General features: G+C 40.0%; 1 protein-coding gene across 2 annotated transcripts in view; it reads right to left on the reverse strand.

The window, feature by feature from the left end:
• The window catches only part of ube4b (ubiquitination factor E4B, UFD2 homolog (S. cerevisiae)), a 76,548-nt gene that overhangs the window by 25,139 nt on the left and 35,760 nt on the right, over positions 1–15,649 (reverse strand). For both annotated transcript variants that reach the window (XM_048561346.2, XM_048561347.2), the window contains 7 exons: positions 13,620–13,720; positions 10,370–10,484; positions 9,525–9,608; positions 8,258–8,314; positions 7,455–7,571; positions 6,222–6,320; positions 2,946–3,059 (listed from right to left, as the gene is read on the reverse strand). In XM_048561346.2, coding sequence (XP_048417303.1) covers positions 2,946–3,059; positions 6,222–6,320; positions 7,455–7,571; positions 8,258–8,314; positions 9,525–9,608; positions 10,370–10,484; positions 13,620–13,720 — 687 coding nt within the window. The remainder of the gene's footprint in view (positions 1–2,945; positions 3,060–6,221; positions 6,321–7,454; positions 7,572–8,257; positions 8,315–9,524; positions 9,609–10,369; positions 10,485–13,619; positions 13,721–15,649) is intronic.

The following is a 15,649-nucleotide window of genomic DNA, read 5'->3' on the forward strand; positions in this document are numbered from 1 at the left end:
ACTTGGGGCATGGGTGGGCAGACTGGGATATCACAATAATTACAGAGACAAGGCTCAGGGATAGACGAGACTGGCAGCTTAATGTCTCAGGGTGTAGATGCTACGGGAAGGATGGACAACACGGTGGTGGGGGGGGAGGGGATGAGGATGAGGAGGAGGAGGAGGAGGAGGAGGAGGAGGAGGAGGAGGAGGACGACGGAGGCGGAAACAAGAGAAGAGGGGGAGTGGCATTTTTAATTAGAGATAACATTATGGCTGTATTTAGGGAGGATACTCCTGGGAATACATCCAGGGAAGTTAATTGGATGTTACTTGCTTTGGCAAATGGGGTTAAGGAGAATCCAATGGGATTCTACAAATACAATTTGGACAAAAGAGTAACTAAGGAGAGAACAGGGTGCCTTAAAGATCAGCAAGGCCACCTACATGTGAAGCTGCAAGAGATCGGGGAGCATACTAAACGAGTATTTTGTATCAGTGTTTACTGAGGAGAAGGATACAGAAGGTAGACAGAGGAAATAATGTGAGACATCTTGAAAAATGTCCATATTACAAGGGATGTGGTGCTGGACGTCTTAAAATGCATAAATGTGGATACATCCCCGACACCTGATCAGGTCTACCCTAGAACTCAGAAGCTAGAGAAGTGACCGCTGGGTCCTTTGGTGAGATACTTGTATCATCGATAGCCGCAGATGAAGTGTCAGAAGTTTGGAGGTTGGCTAATATGGTGCCTACTATTTAAGAAAGGTGTTCAGGAAGCGCCAGGGAACTATAAAAATCAGTGAGCTGACGATTACATTAGATCCCCTACAGTGTGGAAACAGGCCCTTTGGCCCTACAAATCCACACTGCCCCTTGAAGCATCCCACCCAGACCCATCCCCCTATAACCCACACACCCCTGAAAACTACAGGTAATTTAGCATGGACGATCCACCCTAACCTGTACATCTTTGGACTGTGGGAGGAAACCAGGGCACCCGCAGGAAACCCAAGCAGACACAGGGAGAATGTGCAAACTCCACACAGACAGTTGCCCGAGGTGGGAATCGAACACGGGTCCCTGGCGCTGTGAGGCTGCAGTGCTAACCACCGAGCCACCGTGCTGCCCCGGCGGGCAAGTTTTTGGAGGGAATCCAGACAGACAGCATTGACCTGAATTTGGACAGGCAAGGATTGATTACAGATAGTAAACATGGCTGCGTCTATGGGAAATCGTGTCTCACTAACTTGAGTTTTTTGAAGGAGTAACAAAGAGGATGGATGGGGCAGAGTGGTGGACGTGATCTATGTGGCCATCAGTGAGATATTCAACAAGATTCCTCATGGTAATCTGGTTAGCAAGGTTAGATCACATGGAATACAGGCAGAACTAACTATCTGGATAGAAAACTGGCTCAAAAACAGAAAACAGAGTTTGTCAGTAGAGGATTGCTTTTCAGACTGGAGGCCTGTGGTGTGACACAAGGATCGGTGCTTTTTGTCATTTTATATAAACGATTTGGATATGAACATAATAGGTATGGTTAGTAACTTTGCAAATGACACCAAAATTGGAGGTGCAGTGGATAGTGAAGAAGGTTACCTCAGAGTACAATGGGATCTTGATCAGATGGTTCAAAGGGCCAAGGAGTGCTGGATCAAGTTCAAGTGACAGAATCCCTACAGTGTGGAAACAGGCCATTCGGCCCAAAGAGTCCACATTAACCCTCTGAAGAGCAACGCACACAGACCCATCCCTCACCTGTGGCCAACACATCTAATCTATACATCCCTGGACACTACAGGGCAATTTGGCACAACCAATCCACCTAACTTACACATCTTTGGTATGGGAGGGAACCACACAGACAAGGAAGATGTGCAAACTCCACACAGACAGTCACCTGCAGGTGGAATCAAACCCAGGTCAGTGGGGCTGAGACACAACATTGCCAACCACTGAGCCACTGTGCTGCCCCCATTTAGATAAATGTGAGGTGCTGCATTTTGGAAAGACTAATCAGGGCAGAACTTGTACACTTAATGGTAAGGTCCTAGGGACTGCTGCTGAACAAAAAGGCCTTGGAGTGCAGGTTGTATCAGGTAGATAGGATAGTGAAGAAGTCATTTAGTATGCTTGTCTTTACTGGCAAGTGTATTGAGTATACAAATTAGGAGGTCATATTGTGGCTGTATGGGACATTGGTTAGACCACTGTTGGAATACTACATGCAATTCTGGTCTCCCAGCTATAGGGAGGATGTTGTCAAAGTCATAAGGGTTCAGAAAAGATTTACAAGGATTTTGGAAGATTTGAGCCAGAGAGGAGCTGAACAGGCTGGGGTGCTATTTTCCCTGGAGCACCAGAGGCTGAGGTGTGACCTTACAGAGGTTATAACATCATGAGGGCTGCAGATAGGGTGAACAGATAAGGTTTTTTCCCCCCCTGATGGGATGAGTCCAAAACTGGAGGGCATTAGTTTAAGGGCCAACATTTTCATGCAGAGGGTGGTGCATGAATGGTATGAGCTGCCAGAGGCATGGTAGAGGTTGGCACAACTACAACATTTAAAAGGCGTCTGGATGGGTACATGACTAGGAAGGGTTTACAGGGATATGGGCCAAATGCTGACAAATGCAACTAGATTTATTGAGGATATCTGGTCAGCTTGGACAAGCTGGACCAAAGGGTCTGTTTCCATGCTGTACATCTCTATGACTCTGAGATAGAAGCCATATAATAAAACTGCGTCGCGGTTGGCCAAAAACCAACTGAAAAAAATTGAAGGGCCAGGCTTCCCTGCTGCAGCTTTCACAAAAGCAAGTCCCAGGGAAAATGACAAAAGTTCAAATTTCAGGCAGAGATTAACAGACTATGTCAAAAACACCACCAAGGGGTTTTATATTATCTCATCCAAAAGGCAACCCGAGAAGTGACGTGTCCATTCATCCGACACTTACCTGCATTTGTGCTTTCTTCATATTGCGATTTACCACTGCTGCCATGTAATTTAATGCAGACTCTCTAGTCTCACCATTAAGTAAAATATTGTGCAAAATTTTGAAGAGATCAGTCTGCAAACCAAAACACAAAAAGGGATATTAAAAAGTTGGAAGGTTGTCATTCAATCCACATTCAGTGAACTTCAATGGTTAAATAAAAGCAAAATACATGAGTAAAAGAGTCCACTTGTCACTCATTTGAAATTGCATCAGCAGATATCCTGGATTTAAAAGGTGCAGGTGTAGAAGACCGTAAAATCCGAAATGATGGCTCAGAACACAATTGCACATGACCAACTAGAAAATATTGAATTATGGGATTCAAACTCCATTCATGGATGCTTCTCACGTTCATGTTGATGAACTTGAAATGGTTGCCAAAAATAAATGGTGCTCACCCAGTGCATCATTTATTTAGTAGGCTTAACTTGAGCTAAAAGTTATTAGGCTTGAAATTCTTAACAGACCTGACAAATAACTCAGGGCATGGTTGGGAACATTGGACTGGGATATCACAGCTATTACAGAAATGAGTCTCAGGGATGGACAGGACTGGCAACTTAATGTATAGATGCTAAAAAGGGAGGCAAGAGATGAGGGGAAATTATATTTTTAGCTAGGAATAACATTACAGCACTATTTGGGGAGATATTCCGAGGAGACTGGCCAGTCAAGTTACATGGGAGAAACTGAGAAATAAGAGGACGAGCACCTTATTGAGATTGTACTATGGACCTCGTAATCAACAGTGGGAAATTGAGAAACAAATATGTAATGAGATCACATATCTGCAAGAATAGGGTTGTAACAGTAGGGGATTTTAACTTTCCAAACATAGACTGGAACTGCCAAAGTGTTAAAGGCTTGAATAAGGAGATATCTATTAAGTGTGTACAAGAAAATCCTTATTGAATATGTGGATGTACCTACTTCAGCAGGAACAATACTTGACCTTATGTTGGGAAAATAAGGCAGAGTAAACACGTGTGGTGTCAATGGGGGAGTACTAGGGGGCAAGTGACCATAATACTACAAGTTTTAAAATTGTTTTGAAAAACGATCGGACTGATCAAAAGGTTAAAATTCTATGTTGGACTAAGGCCCATTTTGACGGTATTAGACAGGAACATTCAAAAACTGATTTGGGGAGGTTATTGGCAGGTAAATGGGATGGTTGGAAGTGGGAAGCCTATAAAAATAAGATAACAAGAGAGTCCAGAGGCAGTAAGCTCCAGTTAGTGCGAACGGCAAGATTGGTAAATGCAAGGAATGTTGGATGACTAGAGAAATTGAGGTTCTGGTCAAGAAGAAAGTACGTCAGGTATAGACAGCAAGGATCAAGAAAATCCCTACAGGAGTGCTTAAGAGGGAAATTAGGAGGACAAAAACAGACATGAGATAGCTTTGGAAAATGGGATTAAGGAGAATCCAGAGAGATTCTATTAGTACACTCAGGTGAAAAGAGTTACTAGGGAGAGAACAGAGCCCCTTAAAGATCAACAGTGCTATCTATTTATGGATCCACAACAGATGGATGAGACACAACGAATATTTTGTCAGTATTTACAGGGGAGAAGGTCATGGAAGCTAGGGAACGTGATGTGGGGGGGGGGGGGGGGGGGGGAAATAACGATGTCTTGAAAATAATTCACATTTTGAAGAGATGGTACTGGAGATCTTAGAATGTATAAAGATAGATAAATCCCCAAACATGATCAGGTGTACCCTAGAACTTTGTGGAAAGCTACTGAAGAGATTTCAGAGATATTTCTATCATCGATGGCCACGGGTGAGGTGCCAATAGACAGGAGGTTGACTAATGCAATGGAATTATTGAAGAAAGGGTGAAACAAAAAAACAGGGAACTATGGACCTGTGAGCCTTATATCTGTGATGGGTAAGTTTTTGGGGGCATTCTGAGGGACAGGATTTACATTCATTTGGAAAGGCTAGGACTGATGTGAGGTAGCCAACTTGACATTATGCTTGGAAAATCATGTCTCACTAGCTTGATTTGAGTTTTTTTTTGAAGTGACATAAATGATTGATGAAGGCAGAGCTGTAGAAGTTGTCTATATGGACTTCAGCAAACTGTGTGGCAAGGTTCCACATGATAGACTGGTTAGTAAGATTAGATCATATGGGATCCAGGTGGGGACACAAAATTAGATCGGACGGTTGCCTTTCAGACTGGAGGTCCGTGACATAGGTTTGAGGTGACAGGAAAGATTTTAGATAGGATTTGGGGGATAATTTTTTCCATGTAGAGGGTGATGCACATGTGGAACAGGAAATGGTGGTGATGATGATACAATGACAACATTTTAAAAGCATCTGGATGGGTGTACAAATAGGATGAGTTTAAGAGGGATATGGGCCAAATGAGACTAAGTCAGATTGGGATGTCTGGTCAGTATGGACGAGTTGGACTGAAAGGTCTGCTTCCACATTATATGACTGATTAAAAAGAAAATTCTACGGTGTAGCGTACTCCAAGATCTCAGAATTTTGATTCCCCTTCTCTCTACTGCCCTCTGGTGAGGAAGTGTAGATGAAGCTAGTTCGAGAATAGCTGCCTGCTGTTGGGCATCTGCTGGCCCTACTCCGTGCAATATTGAACACTCAGGAGGTCAAGCAGCACTTGTAGAGAGGTTGAACAGAGGGTCTGTCTGTCTTCTTGGGTGGATGTAAACAATCACATGACATTATATCACACTACTGCAGAGGAGTTATCCTGTGTGTCCTGGCCATGATTAATATTCCAACGAACATCAATAGATTAACTGGTCATGATCACAGTTCCAAAGAAGGGTCACTGGTCATTAAGTCTGCTTTCTGTCCTCAGATGACCTGATGAGCATCTCCAGCAATTTCTGTTTCTGTTTCATCACATAGGGTATTGAGTCAGTGACTATGAAAAGTGTTATGTAAATCCAAGTTACTTTTTATTATCTCGCAAATTTTAGATAGAAGTTTGAAGGGAACAAATGGATAGCTTACTCTGAGTTACGACTAGCTGGTGGCCAAATAGTGATGCTTAATTTCGTGCTTTTACCTTTATGACATTTGTCGTGGTATTAATTACTATGCCATTTAAAAGTCAAGGTAACAGCTAGAGGTGGTGCAAGAAAATAACAGGACAAGACAAAACGCTTGGGCAAAAATATACTTTCAAAGAAATTGAGAACCTTTTGTAATCATCACTGCTATGTTAAATCTCACACAATTACTTACCCTGGCTGATTCTAGATGATGCTGCAAGGACTGACTAACAACTCTAGTATTTTCAAGTGTCAGTGTAGGTCCAGAGAAATATTTCTCAACAACTCTCGTCTAAAACAAAACCACATGGTTAATGTCAAACGGATCACTCTAAAATTACATTGAGAAGTGCACTGTTTTTTAAGATTGCGTACTGTATTTTGGAAACTAATTTTTCCCATTTTAAGATTCTTTCAGTTGGCCAGGTATTGCACCAAACATCAACCTGATGCCTTTTCTTTTAGGGAAGCCTGTGGAACAATTACGAAAGAACATCTTGCGAGGCCTCTCAAAAGGAGGGGCCAATAACCATCACCCTACCACAACGTTTTAGACTATAAATACAAGCACAAGAGCATTCCAAGAAGGGAACAATGAGATCTGGATCCATGCAGAGTAACATTACACAATTTATGTTCATTTTCTTCCCTCAGCCCAAATACGTTATTAAAGTTTCAGCTTTGTCTTCAACTTCACGACATATACCCTTCTCTTGCTCCCATTTACCAACGATACTTTAAAACTGCTTCTTACAAGTTGCGGCTGCACAAACTACACTGAATGAGGTAACAGGACAGCTAGTTCACAATTAAGTTTAAAAGAGTCATCTGCACTTCAACATTACTTGCCCGTGCACACTGTATTGTACAAATATGAATGCTTCGTGTTCAGCTTCCCGTCATCTGTGCTTATATTCCCGCTGACCAATGCCCTGGTCTATCTGAAATAGTCATAAGACTTGCATTCCAGCTGAAAAGTTGCTTTGGAGAGATTCAGCGAAATGAGACAGGGAGGTGGTGATAGAATAGTTATATGATATGATCACAGTTATATCGAAAGAACTGCAGATGCAAAAATAAGAAAAATAAACAAAAACAGAAACAGTTCTTAAGAAGAGTCACTAGACCCGAAACTTTAACTGTCTTCTCCTGACAGATGCTGCCAGACTTGAGCTTACCACCAATTTCAGTTTTTATTTGAGATCTTCAGCATCCACAAAGCTTTTAAGTCATTTATTTTCTTTTTAAAATCAGTTGAATGGTGTAGTTTTTCAGACAAATATGAGACAGATATTATTACATCTGTTACTCTTCAATTCTTCCAGACAGCAGTTTCCTCCCTGGTAATCTATTATTATGGTCATGTTTGTCCTTGCACTACACCTTGGATACACAGATGGGTAATTAAATATTCTACAGTACTCACATCATCCTCTGCAAACACAGACAGGCTGAAGAAAGAGCCAAGAACCGAAAGTCTCTGCAACTCTCTGCCTGTGCCTTGACTTAAAGGATCAGGCAAGAACAAAGGAAGTGAGATCACCTAGGAAGGCAAAAAGAATGCACAGTTAAACAATGGATTCATTTTTTTGAATAACCATTGTCAGTAAATAAGGTTCAACTCCCCCACCCTGCACCTGTCTCTAATGATTTGTTCTGAAAGCACTGACTTTTTGGCTACAATATAGCTGCACAGGCACTGACTGCCTGTGGCACCTGACACAGGATATCCTAGCCAACTCATTCTACCAAAACTGAAATCAACATTCACCAGTTTCCAGCAGGGCTGCTGGATAACAGATCAAGAATGCTGGCTGGAAGCTCCTACTTTAACTTAGTAGCTGCTGAACTACATCCAAAATGCTGCCCCTGCTAAAACCAATTAACTCAATACAAATCATGCACTGGGCTGCAAGTCCTTACTGGTCAGACTGGGTCAGATAGGGGCTGGATAAACTCCAAACTCCACGATAGCCAGTAAATATGTTTAAAGTTTATTGCTCAAAAATAACATTTTTAAAATATACTTTACACACAAAACAGATATATTCTATACAATTTTATTAAGCTTTTCCCACCCCTGTCAAATTGCTGACAAGTTGGTCATCAAACTACCACAGATTAAAAAAATATATTTCAACGTATTTTGGAGGAATTGCTATCTCTTCAAAAGGCTGTTTGATGTAATAAACCATAGGACAATAACGACACAGAAAGAGATGAACTTACCAAAGTGCACACAGGATGCATCTTCCCAAACTTAATTTCACATAATTCTTGCAATGCCTGGAATAAAATATTATTCAGTTTAATTGACTAAACAGATCACAGAACTAAGAAAAACAAGCTTACAAATTTAATTTTGATAAACTACTTTTTGTTTAATCTATACTGTAAGGATCCATTCAACAATGATTAAGAATTTTATTTTAACTCCTATCAGAATGCTGACTATGTAACATTTAGTTATTATTTGTTAATTTCAATAGTTGATCTGATTTAATCTTGTAAATACCAAATCAGAGACATCTTTGTGCAGCCATTTTCCACCTCACATCTCTCACAACATATTGCTGGTCTTTATATCCAGCAGGTTTCAATATGTTCGCACCCCCCCAACCCCCAAGTGGGAAAATATTTTGAATTCCTTCCCTGACGATATAAAGGCACTTAAGATGGAAAAGGTCTTTCCATCCACTGTCTCCACTGCACTTTAAGCCCTAGCTTTAATCACAACTCTTGGTGACATGAGGAGGAAAAGGTGAACTCCCACAACCCAAGGCTTAAGCAGCATCGGTCAACTTTCAAATTCATTTCCTTCTGGCAGAGCCATACAGCCAACTCGCAGCTACCATATTCATTCCACAAATTTTTACAAACTGTACTAACAAGTGGCAGTCATGCCTTTGGCACACTATCAGCAAAAAAAAAGGTGCGATTCTGCAAAACAAAATTACTCTTTCCATGGAATTTAGTGGATGCCATTCCAAGTTGAATCATTTGCTATGACTAACCTTTTGTACACAGAGCATAGCAGCTTGCAGAATATAGACTTTATGGTTGCCTCGAAATGCATCATACCAATGACCAAGAGAATTAGTTAAATTTATGTTTGGTTTAAAATCTCCGTGCTAATAATGGAAACTAACACACCTTAACTAATGCTCTTAATTATTGGTAAAACAGGTTTAAAGTTTTCAATGTGTACAGAATATTAGCCAGTACATGCTCATATAAAGACGAATTTCTGAGCCAATGTAGCACACGAGAATGAGGTGCTGAAAGAAGAATCCTTGTTGATATAAATAATTGAGGAAATATATTCATAGATCAGAATAACAGTCACAATGAACAGAGCAGAGTTACTTTGTACAAATGGCAGCGCATGAATCACGTTCACTATTGTATTAAATAGAGTTTACATAATAAGGTATAAAATCTTTACTTGGAGTCCATGAATAATCAAAAGGAAACATCACATTTCCTCCTTTCTTACCACAAGTGGATACTTGAAATTATCGCCATCTAAAGAACATTCTTTCACAGCCAGTGCTAGGCCTTGTATGATTGGAATAAAAATCTGTTGGACAGAAGATGAAAATTGCAAGCTCAGAATCTCGGCAGAACTATTATCTCCAAGTACTCGAAAAGTCAAACATCATGGAAACATTTATCATGGAACCATCCAATTAATAATCATGGAACCATCCAATTAATAATTGAATTGGAAAACGCATTTGAAAGTATGTGACGTGAGAGAAAAAGGCACGTTGTGCTAAAAAGTGTGTATCTTCAATTGTCCCAGCTCTAGTTAGCTAATAGTGGTCGACGGCGCTTTGATCTGCAATTTGTAAAATGTGTTTAAAATCTGTGTGACATCCCCAACTTCTTCCAATATGCCTATGTCCACATTTTCTAAGATTGTGCATCCCTTGAAACCAAACTTTTGCATAGATTAAAAAGGCCACAAAATTTTGAGCTAAAAAGACACACAAGAATTCCACAATAGAGCTAAACACTATTGCACATCAACCAAAGTATCATTCTGATTTAGTGGGTTAGTGGAGGATGAAGAACCAGACAGCATGAACGCGAGAGAGAGAAAACTGGACAACAGCTCATACCTGGAGTCAGGCTCTGATCAGTCATATTCCCATTGAACAGAATTAAGTGGCAAAATAACTTTATGTTCTAGATGGAAACTTAATTTGCATGTTTGAGTTTCTAGGGATAGATTTCAAATACACGGATTTCTGATTCAGGTGAGCTGATGCCTGAACGAAAACCAACATCTTTAAATAGGAATGAAAAAAATCCAAAAATATCTGCAAAATTTCTCACCTGTTTGAATACCTCGGAGTCCTGATGGGTCATTCTAACTAGCTCTTGAATGAAGCCGTAAGGAAGATTCCTACACAACATATATGGTACTAGTAACGACTGCTGCAACAAGGACCTGTGCAGTATAAATACATTTGTCTCATTAAACTCATTATGGTAAGCCAATCTAAGATGAAGCCCACTCATTACACAAACTTGAAGTAGCTGCCTAGCCACAATGTGTGACAGAACCATGGCATTTTTTTTTTGTTAAAATAACTAGCCCAGAGGCAGAGGTATTCTTTTAAAATGCTAAGCACAAAGTGAAAGCTATCAACAAACCTTCGGAATACTGACTATTTTACCGTGTGTCATAAAAGCCCTATACATTAACTAATACCACCAGTTCATCAGGCTCTTTGTAAAGGAGCGTGCACAAAAAGGAAGCGCATCATATCAAAAAACAGGAACATTCTTTTTATTCTTTCATAGGATGTCAGTGCCACTGGCAAGGCCAGCACTTGGTGCCCATCCCTAACTACTTTTGAAGGTGGTATTAAGCCATCTTCCTGAGCTGCTACAGTCTACTTATGCAGACACACCCACATGCTATTAGGCAGGGAGTTTCCAGGATTCATTTCAGTGCAAGTTAAGGGGCAATGATATACTTCCAAGATGGGATGATGTGTGAAACAACAAGACTGAAGAACTGTGGGTGCTGGAAATCAGAAACAAAAATTGCTGGAAAATCTCAGCAGGTCTGGCAGCACCCGTGAAGAAATCAGAGTTAATATTTCAGGTCCAGGGACTCTTCTTCAGAACAGGCGATCAATGGTTTGGCGAGGAACTTGCAGAAGATAATGTTCACACACATCTGCTACGTTCATTCTTCTGCATGATAGAGGTCACAGACTTGAAAGGCACCAAAGAAGCGTTGATGAGTTGCTGCCAAACATACACACTGATGTCACTGTGTGCTGATGGTGAACGAAGCAAACGTTGAAGGTGCACTCATCAGGACAACTTGAGAGGCTTCCATCACATTCCTTACTCGTACCATGATGTATTACCTAACTTTACTCTTTCAAATGGAAGAATCCAGAATCAAGTAGACCTTACTGGATACTTCACTTGAGCTCGTGCATTTCCCCATCGTAAATATTTCAAAACGGAACCTTTTATGAAGTGTTCATAGATCTTTGTGGACATTCACTGTATGAGAAGAATTCTATTGCTAGCTGCTCTCATCGATCTGCTAGCTGCAAACAAAATCAAAAGTTTTACCTCGTATTAACTGAATTTTGCCTTCAACTTTTCTACCTTGTGACTGACGAGAGATGTTATGGAAATTCCATTCAATTCCTGAGGTATTACACTACAGTTTGGTAAGTAAAAGGGTAAAAATCACATTTCTCGGTTTACTAAGCAAGCAATCAACCTAAATTAATTAGGTCTTCCTTTTTGACAAAGGAGTTGAGAAACAGAGGGAAGAAACTTGAGCAGTTGAGAAGCAGACTCCTAGATTGTCATTAGCATCTAGTACAGTCCTGGAATAATGCAAATATTTGGTCATGGAAGCCAAGTGAAATGTTGTTCTGATGACCAAGTCAGATTTGATAACAGACAATAAGGTAAACTGTTTACTAGATGTGTTAGAATCTGTTGGGTGCCACATGGAAAGGTTACAAGGCCAACAATGGCTGTGGGCGAGTAAGCTGATGTGCAGGATTTGAGAAGATAGGCAAAGGGAGCAAAGCAACAGAACTTGAGAAGAAAAAGTTTAAAAACTGCAAATGTTGGAAACTGAAAACAAAAACAGAATGTGATAAACACTCTGCAAAATCCTTGAAGTAAAAGGAACTAAAAGCTTAAGGCCAGGATTATTCTTCAAAATCTTCATGTGAAAGTTGAACTAACTGAAGAGTTACAAGGTACAAAGTCAAAATACAGGATAGAAAAATCCAAATGTAAGATAGCCAAGAGACTTCTGACCTGGCAATATTCATAAGACTTTTTTCCAATCAGCCAGAACTAATATTTTAGCAATTCTGTGTAGATTAAATTTGACTTTTTTCTTAGATATGAAAGTAAAACAAATGACCGGTGTTTAAAAAGAAAATCTAGCAGGTAAATTTCTTCAAAGATCTTGTAGAACCAATAAACAAGCTTGTAACAGGACCATACATGCGGTCATATATTTGGCACCGATTTCCTGAAATGTAAATTGTGCAGAAAGGCAAACTTATATTGTTCATACTCGTATTGTTTTCTCTTCTCCATCAATATGATGCAATTATACCGAAAAGCAGTAGTCTACAGACTCAGCTGTTAGAGTACAAACAAGATTTCATAAAAGTTACATTCAGCAGATCTATAATTTGTTTCAAATCATTGTCAAATATTTACACTAATCAAGGATAAAGGAAAAAAAAAATCAATACATGTGACTCCCACAGAGGAAATAAGATGGTGATTAGAAGTCACCTTGTTTTTTTTTTAAGAAAAGCAGATGCATCATTTCCTGGTCTGGAAGGTAAAAGTAACAAAGAGCAAACTGGACTCAAATACTGTTTTTAAGATTTGTTCTGACCTGCATGCAATTTTTTGATATTCTTTTGTGAGATGCGGGTACTGCTTGCTAGGCCTACGTTTGTTGCCCATCTCTCACCGTTTGCTAGGTCATTAAAAGGCAACTACATTGTTGTGGGGCTGGAGTGTCATATAGTCCAGACCAGTAAGGGTGACTGGGTGAACACCCCTACAGAACATTAATTAACCTTGGTGTTTATTTTTGGTAGGGTTTTTGCTAGGGTTACTAAGACTAGTTTTATTGTTCTAGACTTATGAATTTAAATTCCACCTGTTGCAATGGGGAGCCCATTTCCAGAGATTACTCCTGGGCCTCTGATTACTCATCCAATGACAGGATCACGATATCAACATCCATTGTCTGAAACTATCCCCACTCCCGCAGTGAAGCTAGTGAATGCCTTCTGTTCATAACTGAAATATGTTAAATAACACTGATTTAAACCAGTGAAAACAATAGTAGGGAAATGTTATTACTCCAGTTCTACAAAGATTTTAACAAAAGCATTCCCTATTTTCTTTAAAAAGCTTAAATAAATAATCGGCAGTGGATTAAAATAGAAATTGGGTTAATAGACAGCACAAGTTTTGATTTGGTGTTTGCGATCTTCCGGCAATGCTTTGATTTAATAATTGTATTAGTAAGTAAACTGAAGTGCAGTTACAAGTAAGAAAAACTAACCTTGGCTGTGTGAGGGCCCCCTGCAACACAAGAGCTGTGTGGGAGATACACTGGGATCGGATGTTGCTGAGCAGCTGACTAACAGATGGTTGACTGCACATCTGAAAACATTGGAGACATTTTTCGTTAGCCTGAACATTCTGCAGTCATTTAGCATTTACAAATAAAAAGAAATCAGGAAAAGGAACATTAAATATTCTTCAAAAGATGACAGAAATAAATGATTCCATTAGTGTAATATTAAATCTCCTTACCCCCACTAAAATCACAAACAGTATGTCAGTCATCTCTTCTGCTATTTGGAGTACATATTTACTGGGCAACTATATTCTTACAAATGTCAGTGTTACTCAATACTAAGATAAGTTTTTATTTTCTTAAGAGGAGAGCAATGTAGAAAATGGATCTACGTTCCAGTTCAAAACATCACGTGGCACAGTACAACTACACAACTTTTCTTTCCAAAACGTAAGTGGCATCACACTGGACATAATCAACATGTTTACTGATTTGAAATATATTTTTAGCCACCAGTTGCCCTTTGAAGTCACTTGCAGTGTTCCAGCACTTGAAGTACTGACTGCCACCGTGGGTACAGTGAAGTGACAATCAAGGCTTGCAAGTATACAGATTTACTGCCTGAGGGGCTCCAATTACTAAACTACCAATGCGGGACCAGAATTCGGCATAACATAAAAATACTTTTAGTTAATAACAATAAACGTGTGTTTCTTGGCTGCTCTCAAAGTCTGTAAGAACTATTACTCTGTTCCCATACACTGTTTGATCTGCAACTTGCGTTTACTTCAATAACCTAAAATAGGCTAAAGAATTTCACCCTGTCCTGTAGGTACCAATAAGGGGAAATTAAAGAGATTGATAAACTGATGCAAATGGCACAGCTTTGTCAATTGGACACAATGGCTGAAGTGCCTTCTTTTACACTGCGACAAATAGATTTGAATGAAACAACGGCTGTTGATCAACTTAAGACAATTGAGAACAATGCACAAGCCCATTTGAAATTTTAAGCTGCTACGCAACTCCTGTTCGCATGGTTTAGAAATAGCCGAAACTAAAATGCTACAGGCAAAACATCTGTCAATTTAACAAGTAGTAGCTTCAGCTCACTTTACTCCTTTCCTTTCCTCAGCAAACTCTTCTGCCTGGGATTCCATTATTCAAAATAACATGAATTAGATCAACTTACTGATTTAGAATATTTACAGATTTCACCTGAGCTGTCTTTACGTTTGCACTACTAGTTCTAGATGCATCAATTTACCAAGCTAGTTGCAGAAACAAAATAAGTGCATCTCTGAATTTTAGAAAGCATCTCAGGATGGCGTTATTGTCAGACCTGTCCTGACGATCTATTTTAATGAACTCGGCAGGTTTATTAAAAGGTATTTCCAGTCAAGGAACATGCTGTGTTGGAATCCAATCATACAAACACCACGTCATACAATATTAAAGCAGCTTGACTGGAGAACACAATCAAAAATGAAGAAATCCTGACAAAAAGATATCCCCCACCATAAGCAACAGATACAAGGCATCCAAGGCTAAGCATTTAATTGGGAGCAAGGCTACAGAAATGAACCAAAGTGGATCAAAACAATTATCAACAAATGGAGCTTTACCACCCCCCTCCCCAAAAGGAGGAAAGAGGGAGAAAAAAAAGTTACTTATCTGTTTTAGAGACAGTAGGGACTGCAGATGCTGGAGAATCTGCGATAACTAGGTGTAGAGCTGGATGAACACAGCAGGCCAAGCAGCATCAGAGGAGCAGGAAGGCTGATGTTTCGGGCATGGACCCTTATTCAGAAATGGGGGGAGGGGAAGGGGGTTCTGAAATAAATAGGGAGAGGGGGAGGGGCGGACCCAGTTCCCCAACGTTACAGTAATCTTCAAAATGAAGATCATTTCTGAAAAAGGGTCTCGGCCCAAAACGTCAGCCTTCCTATTCCTCATGCTACTTGGCCTGGTGTGTTCATCCAGCTCTACAACTTGTTATCTCAGTTACTTAT

Source organism: Stegostoma tigrinum, chromosome 28, assembly GCF_030684315.1.
Source record: "Stegostoma tigrinum isolate sSteTig4 chromosome 28, sSteTig4.hap1, whole genome shotgun sequence".
Lineage (NCBI taxonomy): Eukaryota > Metazoa > Chordata > Chondrichthyes > Orectolobiformes > Stegostomatidae > Stegostoma > Stegostoma tigrinum.